The sequence below is a fragment of the Polypterus senegalus genome, chromosome 2 (genome assembly GCF_016835505.1).
Source record: "Polypterus senegalus isolate Bchr_013 chromosome 2, ASM1683550v1, whole genome shotgun sequence".
NCBI classification, from domain to species: domain Eukaryota; kingdom Metazoa; phylum Chordata; class Cladistia; order Polypteriformes; family Polypteridae; genus Polypterus; species Polypterus senegalus.
Window position 1 is genome coordinate 152,480,314 of NC_053155.1, and position 18,806 is coordinate 152,499,119.

Consider the following 18,806-nt stretch of genomic DNA (forward strand, 5'->3'; position numbering starts at 1 on the left):
ATTAATGTTGTTGGAGTACAAATGCCTCACCGCGTAGTAAATATCAGGGGAGATGGTGCTTGCTTATTCTCATCTATAGCTTATTTAGTGCATGAAACTCCGTCTTTAGCGGTACAGATTCGGGTTGACATTGTACGACTTTGGACAGGCACTTGAGGGGATAAAAAAAAACTTAGGTTTTCGGGAGATGTTATGAATGGGCACTTTGATGTTCTCATTCCCTACACTTATATGCCTGATGTACACATGGAGCGCACAAAAATTGAGGATAAAAGTCGGTCGCCTTAAAAGGCAAGTGCGCCTAGTAATATGATATTTGTAACGTCTAATATGTCTTATTTTCTCTTATTTTGTCTAATATATTGGGTAATACGAGTGTAATGATGACTAAAGGGTGTTATTTCATGTCTAGAGGGCTCTAATAATGTTAAAAAACATATTTAGAAGGTCGTAAACAGGTTTTCTATATTCTAACTACGAAAATATTCAATTTATAAATAAAGAATCCTATTTTGCGAAAATTCATTTATTATGGTAGAGTCTGGAACGGATTAACCGTGATAAACGAGGGTTCACTGTATGTTTATTGCATTAGGCTTCTATGGGACTTGTAGGCACAGAGCGTTAATGGATTCAGTTCTTTAAATTGCTGTCCTGAAAAGCACCAATAGCTCTTACTGCACTAGTTAGAAGTTGTTTTTATAGGCCTTCCAGAAGCTGGCTCTAAAGCTAATCATTTTCTTGATGAGACTCCTACTGTTAGTGACTCATCCTTAGACTGATGCATCTTGTTAATGTTATTAGAATATTTTCATTAATATGAGATATTGTTTCAAGGATATTAATACTCATTATTAATGGATGGGGTCATATTTAAATTATTAGCCCAAGGTTTGGATTTGACTATCATATTGGTCATTGTTATGCCATTTAATAATAGCTGTTACAATGTAGATTTAAATAAAATAAATAAGACACTAACATTTTCTTAAGATATTATACTTATACTATACTATATATTTCAAGCGTTTTGGGCACAAAAGTCAGTTAATGAAATTTTGATTAATGTTTTGCAAATGCAACTTATTCTGGAGAATAACTGCAAAATAATATTAATCACTGTGAATGCTCTTTCAAGCAGTCTGCTATATTTGTGGTTAAATGTACCTCCAAGGGTATCAGATCACCGTGGCAGTGACAGACTTTCAGAAGTAAAGGTAATTAAAGTGTCCTTTACCCCCTACGGGTATGAGAACTGTATAACTGGCTTGATACAACATTTGTACCCTTTTTTAATTGTGCAAATATTTTACCCATGCTGGGATGCAGTTCTCCTTACCAATAAAGGTACAGCCCTACTGACAACTTGTACCATATTTTTTCCAAGAATGCACAATGGAAAGTGATAGGATACAGTAATAGACTTGTCAAGGCTCTGAATCTATTCATAAGTTACAGGCAGGCAGCAAAAGGGAAATCTTCCCTGTTTAGCTTGAATATAGGACGGCAGGCAGGAGCGGTATGGAACTGCAGCACACCTTCAAATACTAGTGTTTACAATAAAAGAAAATTACACTTTGAATTTCTGAACAGGCCTTTTATGACATCGTGAATTTTAATGCTTAGATACATATCACATTTTTATTTATTTATTTGGCTTTGAGCATGTACAAGCTGTGTCCTAGTTACTTGAAACAGTTTAATTGAATTTGAAATGAACAAGCAAGTTAAGAAAGTGGAATTATGGATGGATGGATGAATAGATCTTAGGCTTAAGTAACTATCTTAAATGATTAACAAATACTATATAATACTGTATATTAGTGCATGTCAAGGTGCAAAACAAATAGTGAGATCCCTTCCAATATCAGGCAAACCTCAAAGAATGTACAACACAAATTAATAATAGATAGATAAATCTTGACTTCTACAATACAAGTGCATAGATACTGATGCTAATAGAAACATCAGCCAATGTAGCATCTATGTTTGTACAGTATATCTGTGGAATAACCCTATGCTGATAAAATAATTTCTGGCAACACTCTTCCTCATAGCCATCGCTTCTAAAATCTCACCGCACTCGCCATCTGTCACAGAGGAGAGCAGCATGCACGTCTCTGTTTTCCCAGGAGCATTTCATGTAGCTAAATAATGATGTGGACACTTGGGCGGGTAGGTGTTGGCGCAGGATTGAAAGCAAGGTTCATTAGAAGGACTGAAACGAATGATTTCATTGCGGCTGTGCCCGCGGTCTGCGTCTGCGGTGGTCCACTTAAAGTGCTTCAAATGGAGCAGCAGTAATGGCCTCATGAGGTCTCTAACATAATTGCCTTTCTATAGGGTATGCTCTTGTTCAAATATTTTTGTTTATACCTTCAAAGTCATGGTAAACAGTACAGCCTTATAATGCAATAGGCCATTTTTTCGATATGTAGACATTTGTGTTGTTAGACGGACACAGTTTATTATAGAATATATATCCTTAAAGACTCATTGGTCTGGACGTGCATGTGCCACAAGACATCTCAGCATCACCCCTCATGAGAAGTGTTTTAACATGTGTTAAACCAAAATGATGAAAGGCAGCCAGAGATAAAGGGGATACAGTCATTCTTGAGATGAAAAAAAAATCCTGTGCCAGTCTGTAATGTATACCAAGACTCTGTCAGTTTCAGCTGTTATAACAGTAGATGGAATGTCATATCATTTATCAAATGAATTTTGTTAAAGAAATATAATATTATGACTTCTTAAATTTTTTCCCCATGTTTTAATGTTCTCAAACTTTCCCCTACATTACTTTCTTGGTAAATATTACAAAACAACTGAAGAGATATATAAATGTCAATATATTAGGTTTTTGTAAAAGTGCTGTTTTTTCCCATGTTGAATTTCCTGTTCTGAATTCAAATGGTATAATGATTGCAAAAAAGCAGTTGGTGCAGGGTTTTTCAAATGAGAACAGTTTGACAGCAACCTAGTAAGTCATGCAGCCACTGTATATTCAAATGTTGTACCTGGCACAGTATGGATAGTATAGTCAATAGTAAGCATTTTGATAATATCAAAAAATGAGTTTAGATAGAGATTCTATAGTCTTGGATGATTCAATAATGCAATCTGCAAAACACAAATAAATAACGAATCACAAAAATGGTAATTTATTGAAATAATTCATTTTTTTATCCCCTGGTATATCAAAGTACCAAAAAAAAAACTCCATCCATCCATTGCCTGACCTTACATATTTGATAACATGGTTGCAAAAAGCTATTTAAGAAACCTGTGGGCACAAGCCATTTTCAGACACATTTTGTATGGAAATCAGAGTACCTAAGGAAAACTATAATGTGTAAATTCCTCACATAAATTATGGGGTTGGAATTCCAACCCAGCTCTCTGTTGCCCTCAACCATCAATACTACTAATGTGCCACCAAGTCATCCTTTCTTGATATTCTATATGGAGTAGAACCCATATATTATTGTATCATTAACATGATACAAAAAATCTAATTTTGAACAAATGGGGCAAAGCCATAAAAAAATTCATATGTGTGAGCTTCTAAGTGTAGCAGTAGCTGAAGAGGCAGTTACTTCAAAGTGCAATTTAATATTAATACTTAGAGACAACAGAAAAACACATAGAACTTCTCAGTGAGGAGTAGACAAGAAAGAAAAAAATTAAACAGATATTTCGCACCTTTATAACATTCAACACTAGCATTATATATTGTATGTAATATATGAAAACAGAGTAATAGAAGGAAAGCATAAGTTAAGTCAAACTTTATAACATCTCATCTTTTCCTCATCTAACGTCTATTTTTTTAGCCATCTACCTGCTTCCATTCCTTTGTCCAACCACAGCACAGACTTCTTTTACCGTTTTCAAACAGACATTTTTCATCGGTTCTCACCAAGGTTTTTATAGTTAACAAAAACTAAAATCAAACCTGAAACTATTATTAAAAAACATTTTCGTAAACTGAAATAAAATAATTGACAAAGCTGAATTGAAAAACTAAAACTAAGTTAAACTATTAAAATAGCTGGAAAAACTAACTGAAATAAAATAATGATAAACTAAAATTATTTTTAGTTTTCGATTGAATATTCTTGCCATTAGTTTTTAACTCTTGTAACTTTTAACTCTAAAACAGAAAGTAATTCACCACGAGCCGCCTGCATATATTCATGCAGTGGATGGTGGCTGGTGATGGAGGGTGGCTGTTCTTCACACAGCATTTGCAGTGGCAAAGCAAGCTGAACACGAGCACATAAAGCGTGTGAAATAGAAAACGATTTACTGTGCTGCCTTTCTTTGCGCTTGTTGTATATCAAGATCTATATAATTCACTAAGGCAAGACACCCATGGAAAGCACGCCGGAAGGGGCGTGGATTCACTAAGCCGCTAACAAGTAAGACACCTAGCACACGCAGGAAGGAGCCACGCCGGAGGTGAATCGCCATTTGCAGCGTGTAAAACGGTTTGCCAGGGGTATCCCATGGGATCCTTAAAACAATCCTTTACAACTGAGGTTAAAACACAATGAAGTAAGGAGTCTTTAAAAACCGAGTTTTCAGTTACGACGCACAACCGCGTGCACTATAGCAAACTGTTTTACATGCTACATACAGCAATTCGCATCCGCAACAAACATGCGTCTTCTTAGATGCTCCTGCAGGAACACGGAAAGTTTACATGAGTCACAGGTGCATCTGGACTGTGCAAAGACGACAACGACTCAAGTGACGAGTTGGAGGTGGGCACATGAGCGATGGCGGTCCGCCAGTTTTCAGTCACGGACGATTGTATGTTTTCCGTGCATTGTTACAATGTTGCTTTTCTTGCTGATTTATTACATTACCGATTTTTCATATGTTAATTTTTTCCCTGTGCTTAAAAATCATTAAAAAACCGGCCTGATTTATGCGGCGTATGGTATGCCACGGGTTGGCTAGTGTAATTGAAATGCCTGAAGTAGAAATGTGCTGGTTAAAAATGCCTTTTCTGTATGGACAGAAAAATAATGTGTGATTAACGTTTCAGTTTATTTCTCAGGTGCCAGTGTTTTGTTAACAATAATTCACCTACCACTTTGCACAGGAGAAATCCTTTCTAAAAATAAAACAGCACTGATTGAGAGATTGAGTAGGTCATCACAAGATCAGCATATTATTACTGACCAATCACTTTTGCTTTAAAAAAGTAATTTAACAAGCAATACAGACCTTGTAAAATTCCTGAGTTGGCAATGTCTCCACTGAACTACAGGTAAGTAGGTGAAGAAAGTCTGCCAACTGGTGAAAAACTAAACATACTAATGTGTTTTTGTATTTATTCTATATTTATTAATTTATCTTTTTGTTAGTTTATATTCACGGCTCAAATTTCCGGATATTGTGAAAATAATCCAGTAGCAGAAATATGTTTTAAAATATTTCTCCCCCTTTTTTCAATTTTTCTGTCTCTCTCAAAACAGATAGTTGAAATATCATAATCTTTTTGTTCTTAACATCAGCCATCACATACATATTGCATACAATGGATTTTTCCTGCTGTGCATTCAAACCTGCTGGGGTAGGCCCCAGGTTTCCTGTCATCCTACTCTGCATAAACAGGTTTATATAATGTATATATTGTTCCTATACCAATACTATAGCAAACTGTTTTACACGCTACATACAGCAATTCGCATCCACGACAAACATGCATCTTCTTTACTCACGGACAATTATATGTTGCTCTCTCCAGAGTTCCATCTTTTCATTCACTCTCTGTTGTATCCTCAAACCCTCCCTTTTTAGAAAACTGTGTCTTTCCAGAAGTGTTCAACCATCAATAAATAATTATGCTGCATTTGTTATGCCGCGGCTTCACTATTGTGTTGTATTTTGCTCTCTCCAGAGTTCCATCTTTTCATTCATTTACTGTTGTATTCTCACACCAACCCGTTTTAGACAACCTTGTCTTTCCAGAAGTGTTTAGCATTCAATTAATAATTATGCATGAGATTGAGCGTGTGTCTACCAGGCGCAGAGAGGCGTGGGTAAGCCGTTGAACCCCATTTGGGCTGCAAACCGTGGAATTCCCACTAATTGCGACTCATATGCTCCCACTGGTTGCGTCCCTACACTTTGTGCACACCCCCATCTCGCTACTACCGTGGTCGGGTGGATTATATATAGAAAAGCAGCCAAAACCGCACAGAGCAATGAAACGTCTACGTGAGTCACAGATGCATCTGGACTGTGTAAAGACGACAGCGACTCCAGTGACGAGTTGGAGGTGGGCACATGAGCGGGCAGTGCATACTGAACGAGAAATCAGCAGACTAGCAATGGAGGGAACTGAGTGGACGTCCTTCTCCTCTCCTGCCGTTCCACACTCCGCACCTGAGCGCAGTGCACTCGCATCCCTCCGTCTGGCAGGAGAAGGCGCGATGAGGGTTCGCCAGTTTTCAGTCAAGGATGATTGTATGTTGGTTCGTTCCATGCATTGTTACAATGTTGCTTTTCTTGCTGATTTATAACATTACCGATTTTTCAAATGTTAATTTTCTCCCTGTGCTTAAAAATCATTAAAAAATCGGCCTGATTATGCAGCATATGGTACACAGCGGGTTGGCTAGTAATTACTAAAACTGAAACTAATAGATATAAAATTAACATAGAAATGTCTTTGTGAAATAAAAACTAAATTGAAACTAAAAATACATGATGAAGGAAACTAAAACTAAACTGAATTTCCAAGTATGGTCAGAAAAAATACAGAAGTAAATACTAATGTAAAACGGCAAAACTATAATAACATTGGTCCCCACTTGTCATTCATACCTGATGCTTCATAAACCTCATTTGCTGTTGCTACAAAGCAAAGTGAAATGCTGGAAGAACAGATGCAACAGCACAAACAAAACAAGATAGAAAGTTGGCAAATGAACTGTTCATGAACCAAATAGTAAACAGAAAGACAGGATGTACAGGTGTGAATTGCTTGAAAAATCCTGAAGATAACAGTAGGATTTTTAATAAGAGGATTAATAATACCTGAAGGAAACATGTTGAGAAGATGGTGAATGGGAAAAATGACTGGGCTAACAATGTTCTTTTTGCTAAAATTGAAGGACTAAGCTAAACTTTTTTGGAAGAGGAGGTTGAAAAAGTACTAAAAATGAAGATGGGTAAAGCAGGGAGTCCAGATGTTTTTTTTAGAAATATTGAAAGCAGCAGAAAGTTCCTGGAGCTGAGCTGAGTTGTTGACAGACCAGTGCAAGTTGATTGGGTGTGAAGGGAAGATTACTGAAGTTTAGAAAATAAATGGGACCCATTCTTGTTGCATTGCTTTTCATAATAGTGATGAAGGTGTTGATCAGAGATGTAATGTGAAGAATTGCCATGGAGGCTCTTGTACTTGTATGGTCATGTATTTATGATAAATGTGGTACAGACTTGAAGGAGAAAATGCTAAAATGGATAACTAGTTCAGAAGTGAAAGGTATAATGGTAAATGCAAAAAAAAACTGGTGGTAGGAGGTGAAAGTACATGAATCAAGGAAGAGAGGGTGCACAGCTACGTGACATGTGCAGAAATGCTGCAAGAAACTTAATTCAATGCATGTGCTGTTGGAAGTGTGCACATTAAAGATGTGGTTATGTGCAAGATAATGTGTATTCAGCCACTATGATTTTTGTTTGTGGAAAGTATGTGAGGGGCTGCTGAAAGCTAATATGGCAAGTTTAAATGTAAATATTGGCAATTGATTTGTTTTGGGGAAATTAGTGAAGTTCAGCTACCTAGGTGTCATATTTAGTGTGGGTATAGTGGAAGGTATACTGTTGCAAAGATGAGAGTTTCACTAAAAAAACTTGGAGAGCCATCCCAAGTTCCTGACTTATAAAATAACCTTCTCTAGAATCCAAGGGAGAGATTTACGAAAGCTATGTATGCTCTATACGAGTGAGATGTGGTGGATGAAAGCTGAATATGAAACAAACATGTAAAGAACAGGGATGTGAATAATCAGGTAGATGGGTGAAGAGACACCAAGTTAGAGAAGGATGTGTGCTGCTGAGTTAAGAGATAGACTTGGTATTGATGCATTAGGTGTCATGTTGAGCAAAGAAGGACTAGGGTGGTTTGGTCATATGGGCGAAAGATGGAGTATGATTTACTGAAGAGGTGCAACAAGATGGTGGTGTGAGAGATGAAGGCCAGTGGATGTTCAAAGAAGACATGCTTGGAGTTGGATTTTGTGAAAAGAATGGGTCTTCTTTACACAAAGGATTTCCACGACTGGGAGGAGTTTGGGGGAAAATGATTTGGAGGGCAACCAGCTAACCTGAGTATACCTGGAAAATGACTACTAAACTGGTAATGATAATGATGATATTATTCTAATTATTATTATTATTGCCACCCGCATATTTCACCTATGAAACAATGAGGCCAAATGTCTCTGTGTTTGTGAATTTTTTAAACTTCAAGTAATTACAGAGAGAGTTTCTTTTTTTCCTAATATTATACAAATGGAATGATGTGTTCTAAGTTGGGTTAACCTACAAATGCTGCCAAATTCCAGTCAACTCCTCCCATAATGTTTGCTATTTTAATTTTATTTTTTACTGTTGTTGCCATAGTTTTACACATATTCCGATTTGGTAGAAACCTTTTAACAGATTATTTTTTATATTTATGGTGGACTTGGGTGTTCTGTGTATGATATTAAAATGCATGTGGCCCTGCAAGCGGTCCTCCAACTCGCAGGGAAATCTTGGGGGTTGGTGGCAGGACTGGCACTCCAGCCACCATGAAAACTTCATTCAGCTCCAAAACGTCAGACAGGGCTCCTTTCCTCGGTCATGGGTGACTTCAGTACGACCACTGGCACTGACAGGGTTGGTTATTAGGATTGTGTCAGTCTCCATGGGTCTGGAACTGTGGTGAAAGTGGCTCTATGTTCCTTGTCTTTGTAAAAGGCTAGGGGCTGTGGATCGCTGGATCCTGATTCCAGCACCCCGAGCTCCATCATACTTGGTACTCCAATACTGGAGGTACAGTGAAGGAGATTGATCATATCTTCATGGGCTCCTATAGAACTGCTGGGTCTACAGAAGTGCCCAGTTTATAAATTCTGACCACAGACTTATTGTTGCTACTTTGAAGATGAGCTTAGGTCCACCTACTAGGAGAATGAGGCTGGACACAGACACCAAGATCAGGCTATTTCTAATGAGTTTGCATGCAGTTTGTGTGAGGAACTTGCCGACCTGTGTGCAAATACTGATTGTAATGTGATTTGGGAGACCTTCCATGACAAGACCCCGAAGGTTCCTGAGGGTTGTCTTGCAGGGCACCCTGGATATCATAGAGTGGAGTCACAGCACACGGCTTGATGGCAACTCTATTCTGTACCAGGAACTGAGAAGGACGGCTATCAAGGCACTGAGGGCATATAAGGAGGCGTTTGTTAGAGGAATCTGGGAGCAAGTGACACACAATCTATCGTCTAGTGACCCATGTCCTGCTTACATCTCTGCAGTCTACTTGTGACTTTATGCTGTAGGAAGATAAGTAAATAAATCAAGGTAAATAGGTAAATAACATTCAATCTGGCTTTTATATAAGTAACATATACATGTTTTTAATATAAAGACAATCACAAACAGAACTTTGCATGATACCTTGGCGAGCTCTGTAAGCCCTGCTGTTTCCCTGCTGTTTAGCTGAAGGACATGCATGGGGCAGATTGACTGGCAGGATGACACCCAACCTGTTGCTGCATCCAAATGGTGCCAGCTTTCACCTCTATGCTTGGTGCAGCTGTGTTGTTCTTATGTGTGACTGGACGTTTCTTGTGGGGAAGTCTTCTGTTTCTCCAATGTAAAACCCTCATCCTTATCTGAGTTCACCTCTGTTATAGCACGTCTTTATTTGAAAACAGCAGTGTCAGATCAGGCGGATCGTGAATGTGACTGAGAGAAAAAAACTAAATAAAAAAAAAAACGCTAACCTTTACAGGTACCATAAATTTACACCGGCTGTTACAGACTCAAATTAAATGTATGTTTTTATTTTATAATAGTAACAATAAGAGCAGCTCACTACTCAAAACAGTAATTCTGGGAAGTGCATGGAATCAAACTGGCAAACTATTGATTATAAGCCAGCAGTTCTTACTGCTGCACCACCCAAGCAGTGGTGTCAGCATCATACCCTAACCCGATTTTTTTTTTTTTTTTTGGTTATATTCTTGAATAAAAGCAACACTTGTTTTGTTATATGTGTACCTTTTGTGAAAGTGTTTATATGATATTTGAACTTCAGTCTTGACACTTATATACTTCATGTCAAAATTTTGTCAGTACTATAACATGAAAAAAATTTCTGTGCGCTCTGTGTGTTCAACATTTCTTGCCACGCATTACCTGTCATCCTACTGTACATTTACCCAGATCGTTGTAGACACGGAACACACATGAAATGCATGTGTTCCAAGTAATGCTATATTATTTACCCTATACAACTCCAGGCACCTCACAGCTGCGGCAGTGGGAGGATGGGATAGTAAGCTGCTTGTGCTGATCGACACATTTGCAAAACAAAATACACTAATGGAGAGTTGCAAAGGAATTTATGGTGGCCTGGGATTACAAGTTTTTTGTAGGCTTCTGGGATTCTAGTGTTAATATAAATCCTTTTCATGTGACATATTTGTTTGATATCAAGGTAATGCATGAGAATTGTTGGACTTCACAGAATTATGTCACTCAACCCTGTATTTTCTTTTAAATATAGAGGTCTGCAGTTTGATGTGACCAATTTTAATAAATAGTGGTAATTAATGCTTTAGATTTGTTTCATTCAAGGACTTAAGTCAAGTTGTACTCTCATAAATTGCAGTCTGCTGAAGATTTTGCTGCCTAACAGAGTTTTGTACAGCAGCATTATGCATGTTTGGTTCTTATAGGCCAAGGATGTGTACTTCCATGATATTTAAAGTTTTAAATCAAGAATAACCATCATAAATTTAATCTTTCTCAGCCATTGTTAATGGAATAGATCAGGGATTTCCAGACTTTAAGTCAAGGCCCCCAAAATATTGTACCATCTGGTCAGATTCCCCACTAAACCCAATGCTACGAAGCAGAGGATGATCTTAGATCTCAGCAAATGCTTAACTACAGACTAATTGACACATACGTGATAAAATGTCACATGATAATTCTAGACCTGTGCTATTCACTGTTTATTTTTCTAGTTGTACCACCTCCAGAAGTTTAAAAATTTTGAAGTATATACAGAAACTGTTTCGGGGACCAATGTAAGAGGTTAGGGTTTGCTTTTTATGGGCCATCTTGTTGACCCAGATGTGCTGAAACACACAAACTTATTAAAGTGTAACATCCATAATGGGAAGTGCCAGTAGGTACCGGTACACATACATTGTTGTTTAAGATATAGTTATCATTGCTTGTGTAAAATCCCACTTGAACCTCTGGTTACCTGTACGTTTATTTAAAAGCAAGCCAATTTACAGACAATGTTTATATATTGTGACAGATAGGGGGTGCTATTGCTCCCTTGATCCCCTGTCCACGAATCCAGACACCAGGTGAAAGTCCAAACGATGACTTTATTTACTTGCCACAGTGCACAAAGCACCCTCTCCTCCACAATACTCATAAACAATCACAATCAATAACAATAATACTCTCCACCACTCCCAGACGCGTTGCCCTCCTACCACCCAGCTCAACTCGCCGTCTGGGAGCTCCCAGAGTCCTTTTATATTACCTGAACCGGAAGTGTTCCCAATCCCCAGTCCATGTGATCTTGTATCACTTCTGGGTCAGGTAAAAAGTCCTTTTCTTCACCCCAGAAGCACGTCATTCCCTTTGTTCATGTGACTTGGACGTACTTCCGGGGCGTAGGGTAAATACCCATTGTTCCCCCCTGCAGCGTCTCCTAGTGGCCCCCACGGCATCCAGAAGGGCTGCGTATAAAAACTGCAATGTCCATGATGCCCTGCTGGTGTTCGGGGAACCTCCATACTGCAGGGAGGGCTCCACCTGGCAGCTTGGGGGTATTGGCCGGGATAAACGGCCGGCCATACACCACAATATATTATATATATATATATATATATATATACAGTATATATATGTGTATATGTAATCTTTCAGAAAAAATACTCATCTTTAACAAAAATCCAATTAAGCAAAGGAATTATTTTTTCTCAGAAGCATTTGAGCTTACTGATAGTCTGTTCATAAGAGCTGCATATTGACACCTGTTATCACTGATTTATGAAAGCAAGCTATCAGTTACAGTATACGTTTTTATACTCTTCTATGACCGATAATACTGAGCATCATATTTGATGACTAATTATATATTTAAGTTACAATTAAAATCATTTGCAAGTCAACATTTTTCTTGTAGTTTAAATTTCCTGTTCTTGTCTTTTTGTGACCATTATTTGTCTGCAACTTCCCACCCTGCCCCCAAAGTGTTAACAAAGGCTGGTGAAGGTAGCTTAAACTATGCCCTTTACTGTATCTAATACATTTCTGGTAAAATAACATTTGTGAAATGCAAAATATAAAAAACAGATTAATGGCAGATTTAACACAGATGGCAAAAATATTGTATTAAGAATCAGTACTTCATAGAACCAGTGACCTAGTAACATGACAAAACACAGTACACTGGGGGAAATTGTGGAAGTGAGTGGATGACATTAAGTCACATCTTGATTCCATTTTAGGAAGGAAGATGAGAAGCATTGAACATTTTGATTATGTACTTGAGAGAGATACTTAGATTGTTTAGCATCTTAGTTAAATAAAAACTGCATGTATTCAAGTTAGTTTTCAATTTTGAAGCACAAAGAACCTGGATTTGAATTTTAAATTGAACAATTAACTATGTAGAATTAACATGTTCTTCCAGCATCTGTGTGTTTTATTTGTTTACTTGGTGTATTCATGCATTTCAGACATGCACATGACACATTACCTGGTGAATCTAAATTGATGAAATACTGTATAGGTGGACAGGGCATTATCTACCAGATTTTGAAATATACATTGTAAATAGAAGATTTCTTATAAATTATGAGAGCTTCCAGCTAATAAGAAGAATATGTCTTCCAGTCTGTCTGTCCAAGTGGTAACCAACAGACACCACATCCGTTCAATCAGTCATTATTTAAAGAAACAGCTGTTATCTTAAGTACAAAAACAAAGGAAATATGTTTAAAAGAGAAGTATTTGTTAAGTGGAATTATATACTATAGTAAATGATACAGATCATATGATAATTACACGGCAGCAGAAATAAGACATAACATTCTCAAAGTCAACCACCCATCCTGAAAGCAGTGTGCTCAGTCCTGATCAGCTTAATGCAAAACCCACTCACACACACCCACACTTACACTCGGCTAGTTATATATATATGTATTCTCATGCAATCAATGAATTGATGCTGGAAATTAAACACTGCTTAAATGTAAACATAAATGCCCTTATTGGTTTTAATCATTTTAAATCATTAATTGCACTACAGCTTTTTACTGTTAAAATATACATTTACTACATTTATATAGGTGTGTTTTTTTCTTTAGTGTATCAGCTAGACATTTGTAATTCTTGGTATGTAATAATGAAATACGGATTACCATTTTATTCTTGTAATAATTGTTTATTTACCAAAAGTTATGCTGTATGACACAGAGCAACAAATAATAAAAACAGTACAACTCTTTTAAAAAGCCTATTTTTTACTAAGCAGCAATTTCAAATTCATCTTTATCTTTTCTTTTACCAACTAAAAGTGTAAACTGCTGCATTTTAAACAAGCTTACTGTCCAAATTCAAGCGGCATCCATTTTAATTTAAAGGATAAAATAAAAAAGTCTAAATTCCTTAAAGTAACTTTTATTGCCATTTGCACGATGACTGTTTAAACCCCATAAGTTAGCTGGTTATCTGTTGGCTTGCTTTGCATCTTTTTGTTTACCAAATCAATTACAATTAAAATGAAAAAGTATGTTGAATTAGAAGCTGTAACTTGTTGCAAATTTGTAAATGGGCATAAAAAACCTTCACCCACTGAGAACCTCCATGATCTTAGCTTGACACGCTTGGGTTTTGGTTTCATTCACAATAATAATAATTTAAAAAAACACATATTTAAAATATTTGTTAAACCAATTATTGTCTATATCTGTTAAAGGCAGTTTGATTTTCTTTGTAATATTTTACTAGATACTGCACTGTTCAGTGTGTCATGCTATTCTTAATAAGGATGAAATTCAAAAAAGAAAACTGTTTTACAACATTAAGAAACTGGGCAAGAAAATATTTGTGGGTAAACAATACTTGTCACATAAAGTTAACTGACTCATTTTTTAGTCATTCTGGGCTTTGTAGTAAATCAAGAGATTAGTTTTGTTTAATGATTCTGAGTAACCACTACAAAATGTTGTTTCAATGTAGTGAATGTAAAACCATGTATTGTAATGTCACAAAACTGGTGTTTATAGTAAAACTGTGCATCTTTTGCTGTAGGTGTCACATTTCTGTATTCCTGTCTTACTCCTTCAACATCACTATTTTTATTCATGCAGCCAGATTAAAAAAAAAACTTGCCTATTTAAGGAAACATACAGTTAGGTCCATAAATATTTGGACAGAGACAACTTTTTTCTAATTTTGGTTCTGTACATTACCACAATGAATTTTAAATGAAACAACTCAGATGCAGTTGAAGTGCAGACTTTCAGCTTTAATTCAGTGGGTTGAACAAAAAGATTGCATAGAAATGTGAGGCAACTAAAGCATTTTTTTAACACAATCCCTTTATTTCAGGGGCTCAAATGCAATTGGACAAATTAAATAACTGGAAATAAAATGTTCCTTTCTAATACTTGGTTAAAAACCCTTTGCTGGCAAAGACAGCCTGAAGTCTTAAAATCATGGACATCACCAGATGCTGGGTTTCCTCCTTTTTAATGCTCTGCCAGGCCTTTACTGCAGCGGGTTTCAGTTGCTGTTTGTTTGTGCGCCTTTCTGTCTGAAGTTTAGTCTTCAACAAGTGAAATGCATGCTCAATTGGGTTAAGATCAGGTGACTGACTTGGCCATTCAAGAATTTTCCACTTCTTTGCTTTAATAAACTCCTGGGTTGCTTTGTCTGTATGTTTTGGGTCACTGTCCATCTGTATCAAGAAACACCACCCAATCAATTTGACTGCATTTAGCTGGATTTGAGCAGACAGTATGTTTCTGAACACCTCAGAATTCATTCGGCTGCTTCTGTCCTGTGTCACATCATCAATAAACACTAGTGTCCCAGTGCCACTGGCAGCCATGCACGCCCAAGCCATCACACTGCCTCCACCGTGTTTTACAGATGATGTGGTATGCTTTGGATAATGAGCTGTTCCACGCCTTCTCCATACTTTTTTCTTGCCATCATTCTGGTAGAGGTTGATCTTGGTTTCATCTGTCCAAAGAATGTTTTTCCAGAACTGTGCTGGCTTTTTTAGATGTTCTTTAGCAAAGTCCAATCTAGCCTTTCTATTCTTGAGGCTTATGACTGGCTTGCACCTTGCAGTGTACCCTCTGTATTTACTTTCATGTAGTCTTCTCTTTATGGTAGACTTGGATATCGATACACCTACCCCTGGAGAGTGTTGTTCACTTGGTTGGCTGTTGTGAAGGGGTTTCTCTTCACCATGGAAATGATTCTGCGATCATCCACCACTGTTGTCTTCCGTGGACGTCCAGGTCTTTTTGCATTGCTGAGTTCACCAGTGCTTGCTTTCTTTCTCAGGATGTACCAAACTGTAGATTTTGCCACTCGTAATATTGTAGCAATTTCTTGGATGGGTTTTTTCTGTTTTCGCAGCTAAAGGATGGCTTCTTTCACCTGCATGGAGAGATCCTTTGACCACATGATGTCTGTTTACAGCAAAATCTTCCACATACAACACCACACCTCAGATCAACTCCAGGTCTTTTATCTGCTTAATTGATAATGACATAATGACAGGCTTGCCCACACCTGCCCATGAAATAGCCTTTGAGTCAATTGTCCAATTACTTTTGAGCCCCTTAAATGAAGGGATTGTGTTAAAAAAATGCTTTAGTTGCCTCACATAGTTATGCAATATTTTTGTTCAACCCACTGAGTTAAAGCTGAAAGTCTGCCCTTCAACTGCATCTGAATTCACTGTGGTAATGTACAGAACCAAAATCAGAAAAACCAAAATCAGAAAAAAGTTGTCTCTGTCCAAATATTTATGGACCTAACTGTACATACACTAAAAAAACATTCAGTAAGTTATCAAGAACAGTTAATAACTAATTTCATACATGATTAAATTATTTTAAATTCACATATACCTTTGCACAATACAAGAGATATTGATTCAAACATAATTAAATGTACTAGCTTTTGTAAGGTACATGCAATTGAGGTACTTGCTTTTAACTGTTTCAAAGTGTATACCTTGCATTCATATGTTGTTAATGTTAAGTACTGCATTTGCAAGTTGCAGTGTTTGATCAGTCAAATGCCAGTTTACAGAAAGCTGAATCCTGCCCTGACAACATCCTAGTCAGAGTCCATTTTGTCTGTTCAGTGACAGCCTCAGGATATGCAACAGAACAATAAAATTTACCACTTAAACTAGTGTGCACATTTTTAGATATAGGAAGCAGTTAAAGTAGCGAGAGAAAACCTGTGGTATTCTGCAGGAAAATGTGCAAACTACATATAGACATTGGCAATGCCTGGAGTCAAATCTGGCTCCTCAAAGTTGTGAAATAGTTGTGCCACCACAAGAAGTGTTTGTTAAAAACCTAGATGATGTTTTTCTAATATTTGAAAAAAAAATGTATATATATATATATTTACTTTTTTTTTTTTCTTTCCTCAGACAAAAGATACAATCTGAAGGTGCACATTAATGCCACTCAAGATACAATCACTCTTAAGTTTATTAAACCAAGCCCTGACACAAAACTTGAAGGGTTTATCTTAGGATATGGAAGCAGTATATCTGCCAAGCAGTTCATTGGCTTGCCGGAAAATGGAGACCCTTACATAACTGAAGTTGGTAAGATATATAGTAACTTAATGATTCCCCTTTATTATTTCATAGCATTTATCTTGCATGTAAAATGTCTTGAATATTGATTCAATCTGGTTTTTCCTTAATGACTTCAAAAAATAGAGTGGGTTTGCCTACAGCTTAATGGGGAGGGGGTCTCAGGGTTTTTAAGTATTCAAATGCGAAATAAAGTAGCCTCAAAGGTGTTTTAAACTACCTTCTTAGACTGGTTCTCTGCCTCCCACTAACTTTTGAGCATTAGTTTGCAGCAAATTCAGTGATAAAAAGTTCAGGTTTTCTTTTCCTCAATGCTGACATTTATTGTTTTGTTTATCACTTAAATTATTAAGCCTTTGAAATTTCTTGGCTGCCTTAACATATGTGAAACATATGTCTAAATATTTTTGTATGCTATAATATAATTTGATAGCATATATTTCTTATTAAACATTGGTGATAATGAGTTTCCTGCTGCTTTCATTTCTCTTTCTAAGTCAGGCATTTGATATCTAACCAGAACATATCAAATTAGGTAGGTGTGATTTAATATTCAACTCTTTCAAACATTATCAGGCTTTTAAGTTTTACTGCTGTATGTGATTTAAATTTGCCATCAATCCAAGAAAGAAAGAAAAAACAGACAAGTATGTATAACTATAAATCATATAGGCAAAGCATCACTGTATATACAGTAGCTAACCTCCTATACAAGCATGAGGTAATAGTAACCAACTGTCAAATTTTAATCTTACATATTTCTTATAATGTCTTAGACAAAGGACCTGCATTGTAAGAATACATTATAAGTTTGAAAAAGTCTTCACCTACCTTGTCCATTTAATTCCTCTGAAATGCTGCACGGCTGCTGCATTATAAACTGTCTTGCTGTGATAAAATCTGGATTTGGCATTTATTACAACTGCTTGATCTCATAAAATATCACAATTTGCTGCTCCCCAGTAGGGATAACGATCCTCACTTAATATTTTAATGCAAAATAAAGCATTTTTTTTAAATCAGAAATGGAGATTCTGTTAATAGTTTAGCATAAGAGCCAAAATGCAATTAATCCCTGCCTGTTAGTCACAGTAGGTAAGCATTAGAAAGACTAACACTGTTCTTTCATGTTGTCAAGTAAGAGTGCAGAGATTAACTGTTGTTTGTCTGTTGTTGATTACTTTATGTTGAGGGTTTAAACCAAATTATGCTATCAGTTTTATGATTAATTTAAATTTGGTTTAAATATTTACACTTCTTGCCGCATTACATCATCTGATATAACCTTATGACTTTAAAACATGTTGTTAATTTAAATAGACACCTATATGGGCTGCATATTTATATACATCACATTGTTTCATATGTGAATGCAAAACAGATGCCTTCAAGTAAAATGAAGCATGCTAAGGTTGTACACTTGAAGTAAAAGTATAAACTGACTTTCACTGCAAACTGTTTTATACTTTGCTGTAATATGAAAGAAGCATATCAACAATGAACTTCCACATACAAAAGAAGCATTCTACTTGCAAGGTTGGATGTCAGCATCCACCTTTATCATCAGTGGAAATTGCATAAAGGGTATGTACAAAGATTGAAGAAGACATCTTACTAATTAAGTCTGTTGATACAAAATGCTTTAATAAGCAGCCATATGGAAAAACATTTTAATACG

General features: G+C 36.6%; 1 protein-coding gene across 14 annotated transcripts in view; it reads left to right on the forward strand.

The window, feature by feature from the left end:
- The window catches only part of LOC120523489 (target of Nesh-SH3), a 281,674-nt gene that overhangs the window by 56,924 nt on the left and 205,944 nt on the right, over nucleotides 1-18,806 (forward strand). For all 14 annotated transcript variants that reach the window (XM_039744835.1, XM_039744841.1, XM_039744837.1 and 11 more), the window contains exon 2: nucleotides 16,958-17,137. In XM_039744835.1, coding sequence (XP_039600769.1) covers nucleotides 16,958-17,137 — 180 coding nt within the window. The remainder of the gene's footprint in view (nucleotides 1-16,957; nucleotides 17,138-18,806) is intronic.